General features: G+C 42.8%; 2 protein-coding genes across 4 annotated transcripts; both read left to right on the forward strand.

Annotated features, from left to right (window-relative positions):
- The first annotated feature begins 288 nt into the window (after positions 1 to 288).
- On the forward strand, positions 289 to 4,403 carry LOC108062971 (mitochondrial potassium channel ATP-binding subunit). The gene is made up of 5 exons (XM_017149871.3): positions 289 to 446; positions 615 to 1,008; positions 1,609 to 2,625; positions 3,318 to 3,923; positions 4,052 to 4,403. The coding sequence occupies exons 1-5, from the start codon at positions 397 to 399 to the stop codon at positions 4,247 to 4,249; spliced, it is 2,265 nt and encodes a 754-aa protein (XP_017005360.2). The 5' UTR covers positions 289 to 396; the 3' UTR covers positions 4,250 to 4,403.
- A 2,823-nt stretch (positions 4,404 to 7,226) lies between these two features.
- On the forward strand, positions 7,227 to 16,642 carry LIMK1 (LIM domain kinase 1). Of its 3 annotated transcripts, XM_017149865.3 has the most exons (6): positions 7,227 to 7,440; positions 9,168 to 9,812; positions 10,649 to 10,714; positions 10,812 to 12,054; positions 12,599 to 14,171; positions 15,741 to 16,642. In XM_017149865.3, exons 2-6 carry the CDS (start codon positions 9,205 to 9,207, stop codon positions 16,076 to 16,078), a joined length of 3,828 nt encoding a protein of 1,275 aa, XP_017005354.2. In that variant the 5' UTR covers positions 7,227 to 7,440; positions 9,168 to 9,204; the 3' UTR covers positions 16,079 to 16,642. The 3 variants fall into 3 exon arrangements, with proteins under 3 accessions (XP_017005354.2, XP_017005357.2, XP_017005358.3); XM_017149868.3 differs by lacking the exon at positions 10,649 to 10,714 and having other exon boundaries at positions 7,228 to 7,440; XM_017149869.3 differs by lacking the exons at positions 7,227 to 7,440; positions 9,168 to 9,812; positions 10,649 to 10,714 and adding an exon at positions 10,222 to 10,325.
- Positions 16,643 to 17,617: the final 975 nt, after the last annotated feature.

Below are 17,617 nucleotides of genomic sequence, written 5' to 3' on the forward strand. Positions count from 1 at the left end.
TTGTTGTGAAAAAAACTGTAATATTGGGCTTAAAAACGTTTTAAATTGATTTAATTTACAATAAACCTTAAGTTAATTTTATAAAAAATGTAAATATACTTCCATCTACCTAGATTTTTATATTCTGTTTTTAAAAATGAATTTGTTTTGTCAATTTATAAATAAGAGTTTTAAAATGCGTAGTTTTTATTATAAGTTAACGGAACTCAAGGCGTTTCAAAAGATTTTTTTGCCATCAAATCGGGAATCCCCTTACTAGCAAATATCGATATTTGTACGCCTGCCTATCGCTGGACACACGTGTGCGTGTGTGTGTGTGTGTGTGCCTATCGCCAGCTGATGCCTTAGCGCTTGCGTATTTTGTTGATATTTGCAAGCCACGCGAGACGAGAAGAGATGCTGCGCCTACTCGTGTCCAACTGCGGCAGGAGCAGCGACTTGTACAGGTAGGATGCACCACGCGGAGTCGCCGGCTGGCAGGGCCGATTCCCGGGTAGCCAGCAGCTGGTGAGGAGCATAACAACACTCCCCCCTTGGCCCTCACTCCGGTTATGTCATCAATCGCAAATAGCCAATCGCCAACTTATCATTAACCGCCCTTTTCTTTGCCATAGTCGCCACCTACTGCAGCCCTCGCAGCAGCCACTGCCACGCCTCCAGAACGCCGCCCGCCTGATGCGACAACATTTGCGCGGGACGAACGCCAAGGGAGCCCCGCATCCGCATCCGCATCTGCCCACGCCCCCGTCCCCGCCCACAAGCGCCAGCCGCCTGCTACACACGACACGCCTCCTTCTTTGGGGCGGCGGAAGTCTGGCCATCGGCCTGGGCGCCCGCTCCTGGTGGGCGGGGCACCGCGGGGCGATTGTCCACTGCGAGGGAAGCCGGCTGGCCGTTCGCAAGGAGCCGGAGGAGGAGGAGGGAACGGCCGAGGAGCAGCACTTCGACTGGCGGCGACTGTGGGCCTACCTGGAGCCACATCTCTGGGAGCTCATCGGGGCCATATGCGTGAGTAGGCTAGTGTGCGGCAGGAGGGCAAGGATCAATAGGAGAATCTAGTCCAAAGACCCTTTAAAATTCTAAGAATATTATTCGCCAGGGTATCAAGAAGTTGGGAATCCACAGAGATACTAAATCCTAGGCCAAAGTTCATATTTCAGTGCCCTATATCAAGATAGAAAGCCTTTATATGGTATAATATGATACAAAATGATATGTGCATAGTGGTATATGATCCAAAATATGAGAAATAGAGGAATTAAGATCCAAAAGCTGAGATCTAATATATTTTCTTTCCATTTCCAAAGTTTCTAGTGTTTTACCTACATATCTTCAGTATGAACTTCTTGGATATTCATTAAAAAAACAGGGCAGTCCAAATATTAGTGTTTTTTATAAAGAAACTGAGATCTAATATATTTTCTTTCCATTTGCAAAGTTTCTAGTGTTTTACCTACATATCTTCAGTATGAACTTCTTGAATATTCATTACAAAAGACCAGGGCAGTCCAAATATTAGTGTTTTTTATAAAGAAACCAGAGTAAACTCCATAGGAATCCATAAATACATCAATGACTTACTCATGTAACTCGCACCTTTTCTTACAGGCAGCCCTGATAGTCGCTTACATCAACATCCGCATCCCAAACCTGCTCGGCGACCTGGTCAACACACTGGCGCGATATGCCAACACATATGTGACGGACCCGATCAACAACTCGTTCGTGAAGGACGTGAGCAAGCCGGCCGGCAATCTGCTGAGCCTGTACATGCTGCAGTCGGGATTCACCTTCATGTACATCTACCTGTTGAGTCGCGTCGGCGAGCAGATGGCGGCCAAGATGCGGCAGGATCTGTTCACGCAGATCGTCGTCCAGGACATTGCCTTCTTCGATGAGAATCGAACGGGTGAGCTGGTCAACCGGCTGACCGCCGATGTGCAGGACTTCAAGACCTCGTTCAAGCAGTTCGTGGCCCAGGGACTGCGCAGTGCTGCCCAGCTAATCGGCGGCAGCATATCGCTCTTCATGATTTCCCCGCACATGGCAGCCATTGCGCTGGCCAGTGTCCCCTGCGTGGTGATGTTCATGACGTATTTGGGCAGGAAACTGCGCTCGCTGAGCAAGAGTTCGCAGGCGCAGGCGGAACGGGCGACGGGCGTTTGCGAGGAGGCCCTCTCGAACATCCGAACGGTGCGCTCCAGTGCCTGTGAGTACCGCGAGATGCAGCTGTTCGAGGCGGAGACCAATGAGGCGGCCCGCCTGGCGCAGGAACTCGGCTACGGCATCGCCATCTTCCAGGGCCTGACCAACTTCTTCCTCAACACACTGGTCCTGTCCACGCTCTTCATGGGCGGCCACCTCATGTCCACGGAGAGCCTGTCGCCGGGCGCCCTGATGGCCTTCCTGGTGGCCTCACAGGGCGTCCAGCGATCCCTGGCCCAGGGCTCCATCCTGCTGGGCACCATGATCAGGGGCATGACCGCTGGCAGCCGGGTGTTCGAGTTCCTCTCGCTGCAGCCGCAGGTGGAGCTGCTGCGCGGCTACATCATCCCGCAGGAGCGGCTGCACGGCGAGATTCGGTTCGAGAACGTCTCCTTCGCATATCCCATGCGGCCGGATCATGTGAGTACTCAAGTCCTTGAAAATCAGGCCCTTTTTTATGTAATACTTACCAACTTCTTATCGCTTCCGCAAGCAGATAACCAATTCATAACCGCCACAAACATTTATGTCTAATATATATGACTAAGTGATAAAAAGATTACCACTAGACTAATAATCCAAATTATTTCCTTTCCTTTTCTGTGTAAAAACTGATATAAAAACTAACAAATGGGTAAGAAGTTCTCAACTGCTCATATGAAATATTAGATTTCTTCATTGGTTATCATCTGTGATTTTTTTGAAATTTTTTGGTGTCCATTTAGGGACGCTATGAATTTTTGAAGTTAAGAACTTAAAAAATTTTCTCAAACTTCAAATTAGTATATCTCGAGAACGATTTTAAATGTGTACTGGGGGAGTTAGAAAATAATTTTCTTACTTTTTTTGTTGTCCAAAAAGTATGAATTTTAATTATTTGAAATTTTTATCGCTGTTTTGAAAGTATTTCTTCATCCTATAAAATAAACTTAACTATCCAAGGTTGTCCATCTCATAACCAACTTAATTTACCCGATGAAACATTTTTGTTCCTTTGCATCATTTGAAGAAAATCTAATATATCACATGCGCAGTTGAGAAATTCTTACCCATACCTATATTTATATTTATATTTATTTATTTAAAATATTATAAACGTTCGTTTCCCGCAGGTGGTGCTCAAGGACTTCAGCCTGACGCTCCGCCCGGGCCAGACGGTGGCCCTGGTGGGAGCCAGTGGATCCGGCAAGTCGACCATAGCCTCGCTGGTCGAACGCTTCTACGAACCCTCGGCGGGCAATATCAAGCTGGACGGCTACAAGCTGTCGGACATCTCGCCCTATTGGCTGCGCTCCAATGTCCTCGGTTTCATCGAACAGCAGCCGGTGCTTTTTGGCACCTCGATATTGGAGAACATCCGCTACGGGAGGCCGGATGCGGGCGAGGAGGATGTGTTTGCGGCTGCGCGCCTCTCGCAATCGCACGACTTTGTGACCGCCCTGCCCGATGGCTATGCGACGCATGTGGGCGAAAGGGGCACCCAGTTGAGCGGTGGTCAGCGGCAGCGCATCGCCATCGCCCGGGCGCTGCTGAAGAACCCGCGCATCCTCATCCTGGACGAGGCGACGAGCGCCCTGGACGCCACCAGCGAGGCGGAGGTGCAGAAGGCACTGGACACGGCGGTTAAGAACCGCACCACCCTGGTGATTGCTCACCGGTTGTCCACGATACGAAACGCTGACCTCATCGTCGTTCTTGACCAGGGACGTGTCGTGGAGGTGAGTTGCCCTTCGTTGAATATGCAGACATATCATACATTTAAAGTAAAGTAAAAAATCAGAGTTATTAGTTTTAAGTATGCAACTTTCTTGCAAACAATTTAATGTCTTTGTGTTGTATCTTTCAGACCGGCAAACACGACGAACTGATGGCCAAGCGGGGCCTGTACTTCGAGCTGGTGCGTCAGCAGGAGCGACGGGACATCCAGGAGCAGGTTCAGGCCGTGGAGGACGTGGTGGCCGCCAAGGAGCAGCAGCAGCAGCCAATTGCAACGGCGACACTGAGCAGCAGTTCCGGCGGCAGGACGAACACCGCCCAAGGATAGAAGCGATCGTAGGCAAATTGATGATTCCCTGTACACTTAATTTATTAGAACGTTTTGTTTTCACTCTTTTTATTTCCAACTGACCAAAAACAAAAGATAACTGGTGAGAGACGCTAACGATAAGTATACAATAAAATAAACGCTGAAGACAGTATTGTTTTTGTTATAAAAATAAAGTATTTCATTGACATTTTCAAAATATTCACCGGGTTTCATCGATAAAGACTGGGGATTTAAATGTGATGTGGTGACTCGGAAATCTCTTTTTAACCGAATTTAGTCCGAATTAAACCGTAGATCAACACAAATTCCAATCGTCTTTGTACGATTTCCGGATAAAGTTAATCTAATAAAATCCACAAATTCGGCAGCTGTAAAACATAAGTATATTTGTGTAATTTTTTTGAGCATCTGAAATCAAATGATCCTATCTTAATTTTCTTGAGAGTAATAATACATTTTCTTTTATCTCTACTATGCAATCTATATATTATAATATAGTGAATGTTGGTCAAACGATTTAGGCCTTATCATCATTTCAACAAAGGTAAGCGAGTAGGTCCAATCTTCGTTATGCCAGGAGCCCCAAATAATTCCATTTGTTTTTCCATCTGTAGTGTGACCCCCTTTATAGAACTTTCCATTTAGCACGCTGTAATTTCAGTGCTTAAATTAATAGGGTCGAATGGTTATAATTGGAATATGTTTACCTCTCAGCACATGACTTGTACCACCAACCACCATATTCATGGCTAGCGCAATTCCATTTATGTTCATCATTATCCCTGTCACGTGTGGTAAACTTTTGGTTCTTATGATATGTGAGAGAATCGCCGGCTGTACCATTATAAATCCCCAGTGATTTAAGCTCATACAATTCTTCTTCACTTGCAATCTTAAAGTCATCATAATGAGCGTAGCCTGTGGATCCATTAACCTTGCCAAGTTTAATATACACACAAAAAAAATTGCTTGGTAAAATTGACCAACAAAGATAGTTACGTAACTATTAAAATAGTTACGTGTATTTTGTTTTTGCTTTGGGTTTGTGTCTTTGCTAATTGTGTGTATTTTGTTGTTGTGAAATAACTATTTACTTAGTAGAATTGACAATTTTGCTGGTTGGGGCTTGTTTGACAATTATTACCAGGGAACGAAAATAACTGTTATTGTAAATTTTTCATACAAAAAAATCACGCACTTAGAAGGGTCCTAAAAATTTTTTAAATACACCACAATTTTTATTAGCCATTGTAGTTTACAAATCCGTAATGATTTTTATTTTTTGATTTTTATAATAAAACTCAAAAAATAACTGTTATTTTTTGATTTTTATGAATAACAGTTATTCCCTTGACATTTTTGAAAATATGAAATAATTAAAAAAAACATGATACCCGTGCTTTTTATAACTTACTAAAAATTTGTTAAAAAAGGCAACCGCGCATACTTTATACCTATATTTTTTCAAAATTTTGTTTACCCACAAAATCGCCATAAATCAAGTTTGAGTTTTATTTTTGATCACGACGAATAACTGTTATTTGTCAACTTTTATTATAAAACTCAGAAAATAACAGTTATTCTTTGAGTTTTACTTTACAAATCAGAAAATAACTGTTAAAGTGTGATTTTTAAAATAAAACTTATAACAGTTACGTTCCCTGATTATTACAGTTGATTTTACCAAGTTTTTTTTTTGTGTGTAGAGTTGATGGGACAAGTGTCTTGTCGATTGCATTTCAAAAGTGCATCGGCTATTTCTGTTAAGTTTTACGAATGCGATTTTATCTGATTTCTCAGGCTATCGATTTCATTGTCTTTGGTCTCAATCACCTTATCTATGTCTTTGATTTTAACTTTAGCAATTTCGAAATCACTGTGCAATTCTTTAATGTTTAATGTCGAGTCTTAAGAAGTTCACTTTGTTTCTTGATTTCCTTAGTTTGTACCGCAATTAACTGGTCTTTCCAGTTGATTTGATTCTGCAAATCTTTAATATTTTCTTCCATAGCATTTACTAGATCTTTAAGTTGATTGCTGTCGTTCAGCTTTAAAAATCTAGTGAGGATTAAGATGTACCCTGCATGGGTTTTCAACATTTTGATAAGAAGTTTTTTCCTCTTTATCTGGATTTGAGTTGGCCCAGGATCTAATAACTAACAGAAAAAGGATAATGAACTGTGCCAGCTTAAACACCAAGACAAACTGAATGCTTCTTTATTTTAAATGCATTTTTATATATACTTCGGATGGCAAACCCTTTATAAGAACTTGTTTTGAAGACTTAAGCGAGTTAATTTTAAGCTGTGAACCAATTCAGAAAGCACAAACCATTTCGTATAAATTCGTACAGTGGGAAAGAGGGTCGCTCTTCTACACAGAGGTAATTATAAGAAACATTTTATACAGAAATAATTACAGATATGAAGACAATATTGCAAAATAAAGCTAATCCCCAAGTTAGAAAAAAGTAGGTAGAGGTTTTCAGAGAACCGATTCTTGTTGAAATATCTATTGATAAATATTATTGTATAACAATTTTGTACAACGGATGTACAATGTACATATGTTAATATTTTTGTGCACCAGGAACATTTGATTGAAGCTGTATTTTGATTGTTTCTGCACTTTACTATATTTTCTCTCAGTGGTCAGATAAACGGCATGTTTACTTTACTTTTGTTTGCAGTTTCAATATTTATAAAAATGAACATGCTTATTAATTTTTCTATAAAAAAATGTTTTTGTTTTTGTTTTAAGAATTGAAAATAAACAAAATTGTTATTTTTGAATTTTTATACAAATTTTCAAATTAGCAAATGGACCAAAAAAAAGTGACGCCGTTAGGTTAGCCAAGACACCCTCCCGCCATTTTATCGAGACCGTAGCTATCGATGTTTTGAAAGCATCGAAGACATCGATGTCGGCATCGATGTTTCTCCACCTCTAGTATTTTATTTTGTGTTGCAATCGATATCATGTGGTTGATTTTGTGAAGTTAATCGATATCAGGTGGTTGTTTTGTTTTGTTTTGTTTATTATGCATTTCTTTTTTATTGTTTGAGTTAGCGAGTTGTGATTTAAATTAGATCGATTTCGGCCGTCGTTGTTAATAATTGCATGGCGGGAATTGGAATTAAATGAGAAAAATGTGCGACAAGTCAATAGCAATACAAGCGAACAATTATGTAAGTGTGTGTGTGTGCTTTTGGTTTAGTTTGGTGTACGAAAAAGACAACAAAAAATTCAATTAAAACAACAACAAACTGGAAACAATAGACGCGCATGTTGGTAAAACCAGTTGTTGTTGCTGGATCTGCTAATGTCGTTGTTGTTCCCGTTCCCCCACACACATTTTCTAACAGTGAACGTGTGTGTGTGTGGCACCTGTACGCGTGTTCGTGTGCGCCAACGAGCTTGTTTGTGTGCGTGTGTGCTTCTGACTTTGCACAGTGGGCAAATTGGTCATATTTACGGTTTAAAAATATACAAATTGTTCAGTGAATTAATTGCCTTAATTAACATAAATTGGCCTGCAAATCATGATAGCTACAGTTGGTCTAACGGAACTAGTATACATAACAGTTATTCACTATCAAGCTTAACTATTGTGTGTATTAAACGATAAGTGAAATAAATTTGGTTTGGCAATTCAATAATATATATTAAAAGTTTACCGAAAGTGATAAGAAGGACATTAACCTCTAATGCGGTTTAAGCTTAAATTTATAGTAACACGAAAATATGCCCACTGTGCCCGCATGCAGGTGTGAGTGCAAGCGTGTGTTTTGATGGCGCATTCGTCATTCATTGCCTAAGCTTGCGAGGGTGGGAGCGGGATGGCAAGTACAACAACTACAGTTAGCTCAGCTGAAGTGCAATTGCGATTGCAGTTGCTCCATCAACTCCGTTTTCACGGTCAATGTTGAGATATACACACATGCCCACTCTACATACTGTGTACACTGTACAGTATGTATGCAATATTGTGATCATCGACAAAATCAGGCGGTCAAGCAAACGCCACTGGTCTTCGTCTTCGCATTCCAACGGAGAGCTGACTCAGGATCGCGGTCTTTATCGCATGTGATCCATTTCCTCAGCTGAACCCTAAACTAATGACTACCAACTCACTTATTTTGTTTTGTTATGGTTTTGTCATTCATTTAATTGTGAATATTCACGAAAATATTTACAGTGGCTATAGCTTTGGGGAATTCGTAGTCATTCATTATAACTTATGGATATTAAACAATCTGAAAAATACATTTTTGTAAGTCCTAACAAATTTTTAAAACTAAATAATTTTTATAAATAAATTATTATTTACTTTGTCAGTTTGCTTTTATCTACGCAATGCTAGAAACGGTTGGGAATTGTAACAACAAAATAAGTAGAAACCAATGAGAAAAATAAACTGATTTTTATTAGCTAACAATATTAAAGTTTTAGACGATGGATATTCCATTTATATAGTCTTAAAAAAGTTATAATCATATCTTTTCCTAAAAAAACCCTCTTTAAAGAAATCAAAAAAATATTGATTGAGCAATTACAATTCAAAATTGTCCTCAACAATGAAATTAACAATTCAAATTTAAATCAAAGAAACGCTTTGAGGCACCAACTTGCTTTCCCGATATGTTAATCTATATTTTCCAACAATAATGATTGATTGATATTTAAGAGCGATAACCTATTTGCAGGCCTGCATTGTCCATTTGGCATTAGATGTAGAACAAACATATACAGAAAAATATAAACCTTGTTTTTACTTAGTTTTGCTGCCCCCCATTTACGACTATTGATCATTTTCCGTGACTGTTGGTCTATATTTACACTATTTAATACCTGTTCGGTCCCCGTCATTCGCTGATATCTATTCACACCACCTTTCCTTCTGCTTTTTCCCTAGTGCTAACGTAATCGCGGCCAAGGCACAAAAACATTCCATGCATCATCAGCAGCGCCTGCGGGCAAATGGTGGACGAGGTGGAGGAGGAGGCGGCTCTGGAGGATCGGGAGGAATGGGAGGACATCCGCCGCTGTGCGCCCATTGCCGGGGCCAACTGCTGCCCCATCCGGAGGAGCCCATCGTGATGGCCCTGGGTCAGCAATGGCACTGCGACTGCTTCCGCTGCTCCGTCTGCGAGGGCCACCTGCACAACTGGTACTTCGAGCGCGAGGGACTACTGTACTGCCGCGAGGACTACTACGGCCGGTTCGGCGATGCCTGCCAGCAGTGCACGGCCGTTATCACCGGACCCGTAATGGTCGCCGGCGAGCACAAATTCCATCCGGAGTGCTTCTGCTGCACCGCCTGCGGCTCCTTCATCGGCGAGGGCGAGTCCTATGCGCTGGTCGAGCGGTCGAAGCTCTACTGTGGCCAGTGCTACGGCAAACGCTCCTGCCAGCCGGCCGATGCCAAGGCGCGGATCACGACGGCCGGCAAGCCGATGCACTCCATCCGTCTGGTCGAGATCCCCAAGGACGCCACCCCGGGCCTGCGGGTCGACGGAGTCGCCCTGGACGACGGCTGTCCCACAGTCCGAATTACAGAGTAAGAATTGCTTAGAAACCATGACTTAATTACACACCATCATTCTCACAAAATCATTAATTTCATTCAGTTTGCATGCTATACCTCTATTTTTTACCACATTTCTTTAAATATTTACTAAAAAATAAATTAGAAAACTTAAAACGTGTCCTTAAATGTTGTTTCAAGTCTTATTAATACATTTTAAACCAAAAGATAACGCTATAGGCGATTATTATTATAAGATACCGGTTACTCTTGTGAAGGAAGTGCGACTGCTTGCACTGCTTGAATTCAATTATATTTGGTACATAAATATTTGGTACATTAATATATGGTACATTAATATTTGGTACATTTCCGAAATCGTTTAAAAGAGTACAGAAATCCATTGTTTTTAAAAGTAAATCCGAATTATATAATCATCCACTCTCATTTGCGTCTTTTGTCAATGTGTTTTTTTTTCAATAGTAATCCCATAAGGACAAATCAAAATGTTGTATATTTTTTAATAATGTTTTGCAATTTTCAAAAGTAAGTAATACCTAGATACTCCTCGCTGTTTGCAAATGGAAATATTGTTCCCAGGGTATTTGCATTTAAAATGGCATTCTCCGCTTTTATTGCAACTTTAGACCTATTATAAGTTAAAGTTAAATAATGCAAATTACACATAACTCTCCATATGTCTGTGATTGTGAAAATGTTATTGATTTATTGATGGCTTACTTTTTGGTTGCAAACGTTTTTGTATTAGCTAGTTAGCTTCATCCCATAATCTCCTCCGTCCGACTAATTTCGTCCTGCGTTCTCTTAACACACATGCTTGCCTAAAAAAAATCGAAAAATTGGAACAGCCTGTTCTGTAACTTCTTCCTTTGGCTCACCTCGGTGGCGGAACAGTGCTGTGGGGCGCCCTATAGGTAAACACTTGCCAAGGGCCAAAGATCCAGCCCACTAACCCCATGAACCACCAAGAGAAACTATGATTTAATATTTTATAATATTTTTTTCCCACAGGATCGATGTAAATCTGACGAACTTGCACATTGGCGACCGCATCCTGGAGGTGAACGGCACGCCCGTCAGCGATTCATCCGTGGAGCAAATCGACAAGCTGATACGCAGCAACGAAAAGATGCTCCAGCTGACCGTCGAGCACGATCCGGTGCAGGTGTGTCGCTCCTGCAGCCAAGCGGACATCCAGAGGGCCATGTCCGCGTCCACGCTCATCCTGCCGCTCAGCACATCGGCCTCCAGCGTGGAGGTGGGCCGGGAGCGGCTCTACAAGACGCCGGGCGAACCCGGCGAGCAGGGATCGAAGGCGCGGAAGCTGCGGCAGGCCACAAATGCCTCGGCCACGATACCACCGGCAGCCGGGGCTGCCATCGCCATGACGCAGCTGAAGGAGAAGGAGCGCTGCTCCAGTCTGTCCAAGCTGCTGGACGAACAGCACCAGGCGCAACAGCATTCGGCCCATCCGCAGCTCTACGATCTGTCCAGGACGCAGTCGTGTCGAGTGGTGCAGAAGCCGCAGCGGATCTTCCGCGCATCGGATCTGGTTATAGGCGAGAAGCTGGGCGAGGGCTTCTTCGGCAAAGTCTTCAAGGTGACGCATCGCCAGAGCGGCGAGGTGATGGTCCTCAAGGAGCTGCATCGCGCCGACGAGGAGGCCCAGCGGAACTTCATCAAGGAGGTGGCCGTTCTCCGCCTGCTCGACCATCGCCACGTGCTCAAGTTCATTGGCGTGCTGTACAAGGAGAAGAAGCTGCATATGGTCACGGAGTACGTGGCCGGCGGCTGCCTCAAGGAGCTCATCCACGATCCCAGCCAGAGCCTCTCCTGGCCGCAGCGCGTCTGCCTGGCCAGGGACATTGCCTGCGGCATGAGCTACCTGCACTCGATGAACATCATCCATCGTGATCTGAACTCGATGAACTGCCTGGTGCGCGAGGATCGTTCGGTTATAGTGGCGGACTTTGGCCTGGCACGCAGTGTGGATGCACCGCGTCTGCCGGGCGGCGTTGGCGCCTCCGCGGACCGCGCAGGTGGCGGCTCCATGACGCCGGGCGGCTATGGATCTGGAGCCAACAGCGATGCGGCCATGTCGCCCAGCGGAACGCTCAGGCGCAGCAAGAGCAGGCAGCGAAGGCAGCGCTACACGGTGGTCGGGAATCCCTACTGGATGGCGCCCGAGATGATGAAGGGCCTGAAGTACGATGAGAAGGTCGACGTCTTCTCCTTCGGCATCATGTTGTGCGAGGTGAGGCACTATCTACATTAGAAGAAGCATAAAGCTTGTTGTAAACGATGCAGCATAAAATGCTTAAAAAACATACTCTATATTAACTTGGCAAATAATACATTAATGTAATTAATTTAATTTATTTAAAGAGCATTTTATGTGGTATATTTTCTTATTTTTATATTTATCTTAAAATTAATAATGTTTATTTTGTTCTCATAATTTGTAAATTCTTTAGACGATTTTGTTAAAGTGTGAATGCCATTTTATAGTCTTTATTAAGCCCCATCGAAATGTAAAGGAAAATTTTCAAGTCGGAGAATTCATTAAAAAGTTATGAGCAAATAATGCATTTTCCGCTAAGTGGCGCCACCTTTAGGCGACTTTGCTGCTTGCATATCTCCATCTCTCTCACACCCATTCAGTTGAGGAACGGGTATTTTCCTTTTGAAAAAAGTTTAAAAAAAAAAGTATAATTATTTAAACCGCAGCTTTATGTCCATAAAATTTGTAATATTTAAATTTAGCAACCTTTTAATTTAACTTGTTAATTCCCTTACAGATCATTGGACGCGTGGAAGCCGATCCCGATTTCATGCCCCGCAACTCGGACTTCAGCCTCAACCAGCAGGAGTTCCGCGAGAAGTTCTGCGCCCAGTGCCCCGAGCCCTTCGTCAAAGTGGCCTTCGTGTGCTGCGACCTCAATCCGGACATGCGTCCGTGCTTCGAGACGCTGCACGTGTGGCTCCTCCGGCTGGCCGACGACCTGGCCGCCGAGCGTGTGCCGCCCGAGCGGCTGCTGCACGAGATCGAGACGTTCCAGGAGTGGTACGCCAGCTCCGAGGACGCCCTGTCGCCCACCTCCCAGCGCAGCCTGAATAACCTCGATGAGCTGGTCAAGATTGCGGCGGAGGGGGAATCGGAAATCTCGCCCGTCGAAAAGGAAAAGGAGAATCTGGTGATCAAGCCGCAGGACATACCCAAGTCACCGCACCTGGGCAAGGATTTCTCGCCCAGCGGCGAGAGATTGCGCGACAGCATGCGGGCCAGGCGGCGCCAGCGTTTCTTGGGCGCCCAGGAGGAGCGGCGCAACCTTACGCCCGAAACGGAGTCCAAGGAGCGGGCCCTGAAGAAGGCCCTCAAGAAGTGTCGGCCGTTTGGCGAGAGGGGCTACCTGGTGGATTTGCGGCCCGGTGCCGAGCTGCAGCTGCAGGATGTCCGGGATCTGAACACATATTCCGATGTGGACTCCAGTTGCGATACGAGTTTGAATTACCATGAGGTGAATAACTTGCCAGCACCGCAGGCGCCGCAAGACGCGGAGGAGGTCAAGTCGGCCAAGGAGGAGGAAGTACTGGACCAGGAGGGCGCCAACCATCGGCTGGCCATCGACGATATGCGCAACCGGCTGCATCAGTGCCGCAGCAAATTCGAGCATCTGGAGGAGGCCAGCCGGCGGAACTTCAACCAATCGCAGCACTCGATGCGCAACTTCTTCAAGACCCCACCGGTGGCCCTCAAGATGTTCCAGCGCCTGGAGCACGAGGCGGCGGCACTGAATGGTGGCGCCAATTGCCCGCCGCCACCGCCGCGCACTCAGCGCATCAATCAGACGCCCATTTTCGGGCGCAAGAATCCGCCCATCGCATCGAGTGTGGGCCAAAGGCTGCAGCACGGCGAATCCCTGGAGAACCTGACCTCCAGCGGAGGAGCCAGCAAACAGTTGGCCACACCGGCGCCCAAAAGGAGCAAGGCTGCGACGACGACGAAGGTCCAGCCTCCACTCTTCCTGCCGCCCAGCATCACAAGTAGCGTCAATGGAAATGTGAGCACCAGCACCACCACCACGACCACCAGTTGTCCACCAACCGCTCCAGATTGGCTGCCGAAAAAGCACAAGCTGACGCTGCCACTGCCCTCGCCGCATCCGCAAGCTGCACAGCGATCGAGCCACAATCATCGCCCGGCGACGAGCAATGGCAAGGGAAAGGTGGTGAGGCCACCGCCCGGCCGCACAGCTCAGGGAATCCCCGCCAGCAACGGCGTCTCGCCCACCAGGAGCACCCGGCCGGGCTCGCCCAGCAAGCATTTGGCCCAGAGGCATACCGCCGCCACGGCCCAGCGACTGACAAATGGTAAACTTATCTGAGCAAAAGTTAACTTGGAGTTAAGCTTAGGTTAAACCTTTTACTATTATTGAAAACCATTCATTTAATGACCAATTGGATTGCCTTTAAAGTTGTATATATAAGCATTTTAAGAGTTATTGTATTAATTTGCTTTATAATGTTTGTTTTTTAATGCTTTTTTTCCTCTGAGAAAAACGTTTTATATAAACATTAACCTATTTATTCTATTACTTCATATAATATGGAGTTTAAGATAGATAATATAATATGAAATTGTCTTTAATGTTTGGTTTTTAAAGCTTTATAATGTTTGGTTTTTAATGCTCTTTTTCTACTGAGAAAAACGTTTTATATAAACATTTTATTCTATTACTTCATATAATATGGAATTTATTATAGACAATATATAATATGAAATGGTCTTTAAGGTTTGGTTTTTAAAGCTTTTCCACTACAAACACAGCTTATTATTTATTATTATTATTATTATTCTAGCACAGCAAGTTTAAATTTATATTTGTAGCACTAGTCACATTGAATTTAAAAAGCAAGCTTATTTGAACAAAAAAGACTTAAAACTACTACCTATTATTAACAATTTTGAATTATTGAATTATTACGTAGGGATTGATTAATATTTTATGATAATTATTATTATTTTACCTCTAGTTTAATTTTACGATTTGTTTTTGTTTTTATTTTACTTGAAATGTTCTTTAATTTTAGATTTAAACTGAGTTGCGCTCCTAATCGTTTTATAGTTATGTGATAGACTGTTCCACAGACGGATAGCATTCACGTAAAACTGCCTATTCGAGCATAGCCTATTATATCTTGGGCATATGAAGTTATTAGTTCTAGTTGATGTAGCTGATATAAGTTTGTTATATAAATATGAAGGTCCTTGGGTTATCACAATTTTATGGAAATATGTATATTAGAGTCCTGTAGTTAATCCATGAGGGCAAGTTCAGGTCCAGAAGTTTATTAGTCAAGTGTGATACATGGTCAAGATGATTCAAATTAAAAACATATCTGACGATATAGTTAAAGGCTACTAACAGCTTTTGCAGTGTCCAAAAACTTCCACACCATAAAATAGTGTTGGAACAAGAATCACTTTTAGTATTTAGATTTTATTCATTTATTGTAGTTTTAAAAATTAAGTAATTAATCAACACCTTTATTATATAGTAGGGATGTCAAAAATATATCAATATATCGATTTGAATAATTATCAGGTATCATTTTTTTGATAACTTTAAGTGGTTTCACTTTTCATCGGGACAAGAAAAAATACATATGTAAAAGATGAGCGCCGATAAAATTTATTTTTCGTCAAGTGAAAATGCATAGCATAGCATTCAGAATCCAAGACGCAGTAAAAACAAGATAGAACGCTATAATCGGGTGCCCCCGCCTAATGCAGCTTAAAATTAATACAAAATAATAATAAAAAAAAATATCATCGATACGATATTTTCAAATATTTCGACATCCCTATTATATAGACTGTGTAAGATATTAGTAAGGGACATAGTACTGAACTGTTTTAACCAAAGTCCCCTCTTTTAGCTGCCGCTTCGCACCAGCAACAGCAACAGCAGCAACAGTCCGCGAGGACGACGCGCCTGAACATCCTCAGTCCGGAGAAGGTGCATCGCCTGGGAGCCCGTCTCAGCGATCAGAAGCAGAAAATGCGCGAAGAGGCCGCGGCGACAGCGGCTGCCTCAGCCGTCGGTGGAGGAGCAGGAGCAGGATGTGCGGCCTCGCCAGCGGCGGGATCTTTGAATGGTCACCTGCAGGGTCATCGAACCGGGGCATCCGGATCGGCGAATCCGGCGGGCGGTGAAAGGAGGAGGCGAGCGGCTCCACCGCCACCAGTGCGCACGCATTTCAATACGCGCTGCTAGCCACTCGCATATATGCTCGATTGTCAAGTGTTGTGCAAAGTTTATTGTTCCACTCAGGAAGCTCTTTTTTTTTAACGTCCTAACTGTTTTAATTTGTAATATCGTTCGCTTTTGTACTGTACAGATGCAGAAATACCTAGATTCCTAGTATATTCCACAATTTAAGCATAATCCACTAAATTTCTGTAACAATTCCATAATTCCTATGTATAACGAGACATTTTGTATAAATATGTAATGCCTTTTGAAATGTAAATAACTCGAATCAACCAGTGAACTGTTGCGCTGTTGAAAACGCAAATGTTATACGCACACATGACAACATTCCAGGAAAAGTGTTTATTTTATAGTTTTCTTTTTTTTTTTTTGATTTTAACATTCGATTTTAAGTTTGAACTAAACGAAGGTTAAGTGCCTGTTAAGAGAGAAAACCAAGAAGTTGCAATATTTACATAGATTGTATAAAAACCAAGCGAATAATTATAGTAATTAAGATTACAGGGTAACAGCTGTTCCGACTAACCTAACGAACTCAACTAAAATGCTAAGCAATTAATCGTTTAACCCACTATTGTCTGACTTAAAGGTTATATTATAAAAGAGATATGAGAGAGAGATGAAAGAAACTTGTGCCATGAAGCTGAGCGACGAACGGAAGAATCTAAAGAATCCTTGCGAGGAGACGAGATGAAAAGAAGGAGCCCACCCACAAAAAAGACAAAGGAACGAAAAGAACTTTAACTAACTAGAAAAATTGTGGTTTGAATATTTTTTGATATACACCATATATATATGCATATATATTCCAAAACTATATAGATAAACGTATTCCATGTTAGTGCTTAAATCTAATTTATTATTTATCAATTTTCCACCCATCCACCGCCCCATTCCATGAACAATAATTAACAATGCTAGGAAAGAACTTTTTTTTTTTGATTTTTGTATTGTGGAGGAAAAGTCTAACTTGTATAATTATATAAGAACGTTTTTGCTCAAAGGCAATTTTAGTTGTAAGTAACACACAAACACAAACACACACCCACGCTAACTGTTATACAAAACGCGCACACGCTCAAGCCTAATACTGTTATACTGTTAAACTGTGTACTTTATATAGCCATTATATGCATTAACCTATATATAGGATCGAAACGCTTTGCAATTAACAGCTTCTACAAGACACTTGAGCCTGGCCACTGTTATACGTATGCCAGTATAACAGTGGCTGGGCCCAAACGATCTAGCATTTAATTACCTATATACAACAAATATGTGCGATATTTTTTATATGTAACGTGTTGTATTTTGACTCCACTCCGGATTATAACTACGTTTATACGCCCGCTATTCCAAGTTTATGAAATATTTCAAGTATTTTCGAGTACCTAACACAACTCAGTACCGTTCTACCGTTTCTACCCAATTGTAAATAAGTTTACTAACTAGTGATTTTTTTTGTTGCCTTGGGTCTAAGAACGATTTGTATTTTCAAGCAAAGCCCGTGTATAAACGTAGCGGATGGTATGACGACTCTCC

The sequence above is a fragment of the Drosophila takahashii genome, chromosome X, assembly GCF_030179915.1.
Source record: "Drosophila takahashii strain IR98-3 E-12201 chromosome X, DtakHiC1v2, whole genome shotgun sequence".
NCBI lineage: Eukaryota > Metazoa > Arthropoda > Insecta > Diptera > Drosophilidae > Drosophila > Drosophila takahashii.

Coding starts and splice junctions, on each gene's coding strand:
- LIMK1 (XM_017149865.3), top strand. CDS start 9,205: ATGCATCATCAGCAGCGCCTGCGGGCAAATGGTGGACGAGGTGGAGGA. Junction 9,813..10,648: donor CCCACAGTCCGAATTACAGA/GTAAGAATTGCT, acceptor AAATTGGAACAG/CCTGTTCTGTAACTTCTTCC. Junction 14,172..15,740: donor GGCCCAGCGACTGACAAATG/GTAAACTTATCT, acceptor CCCCTCTTTTAG/CTGCCGCTTCGCACCAGCAA.
- LOC108062971 (XM_017149871.3), top strand. CDS start 397: ATGCTGCGCCTACTCGTGTCCAACTGCGGCAGGAGCAGCGACTTGTAC. Junction 1,009..1,608: donor AGCTCATCGGGGCCATATGC/GTGAGTAGGCTA, acceptor CTTTTCTTACAG/GCAGCCCTGATAGTCGCTTA. Junction 3,924..4,051: donor ACCAGGGACGTGTCGTGGAG/GTGAGTTGCCCT, acceptor TGTATCTTTCAG/ACCGGCAAACACGACGAACT.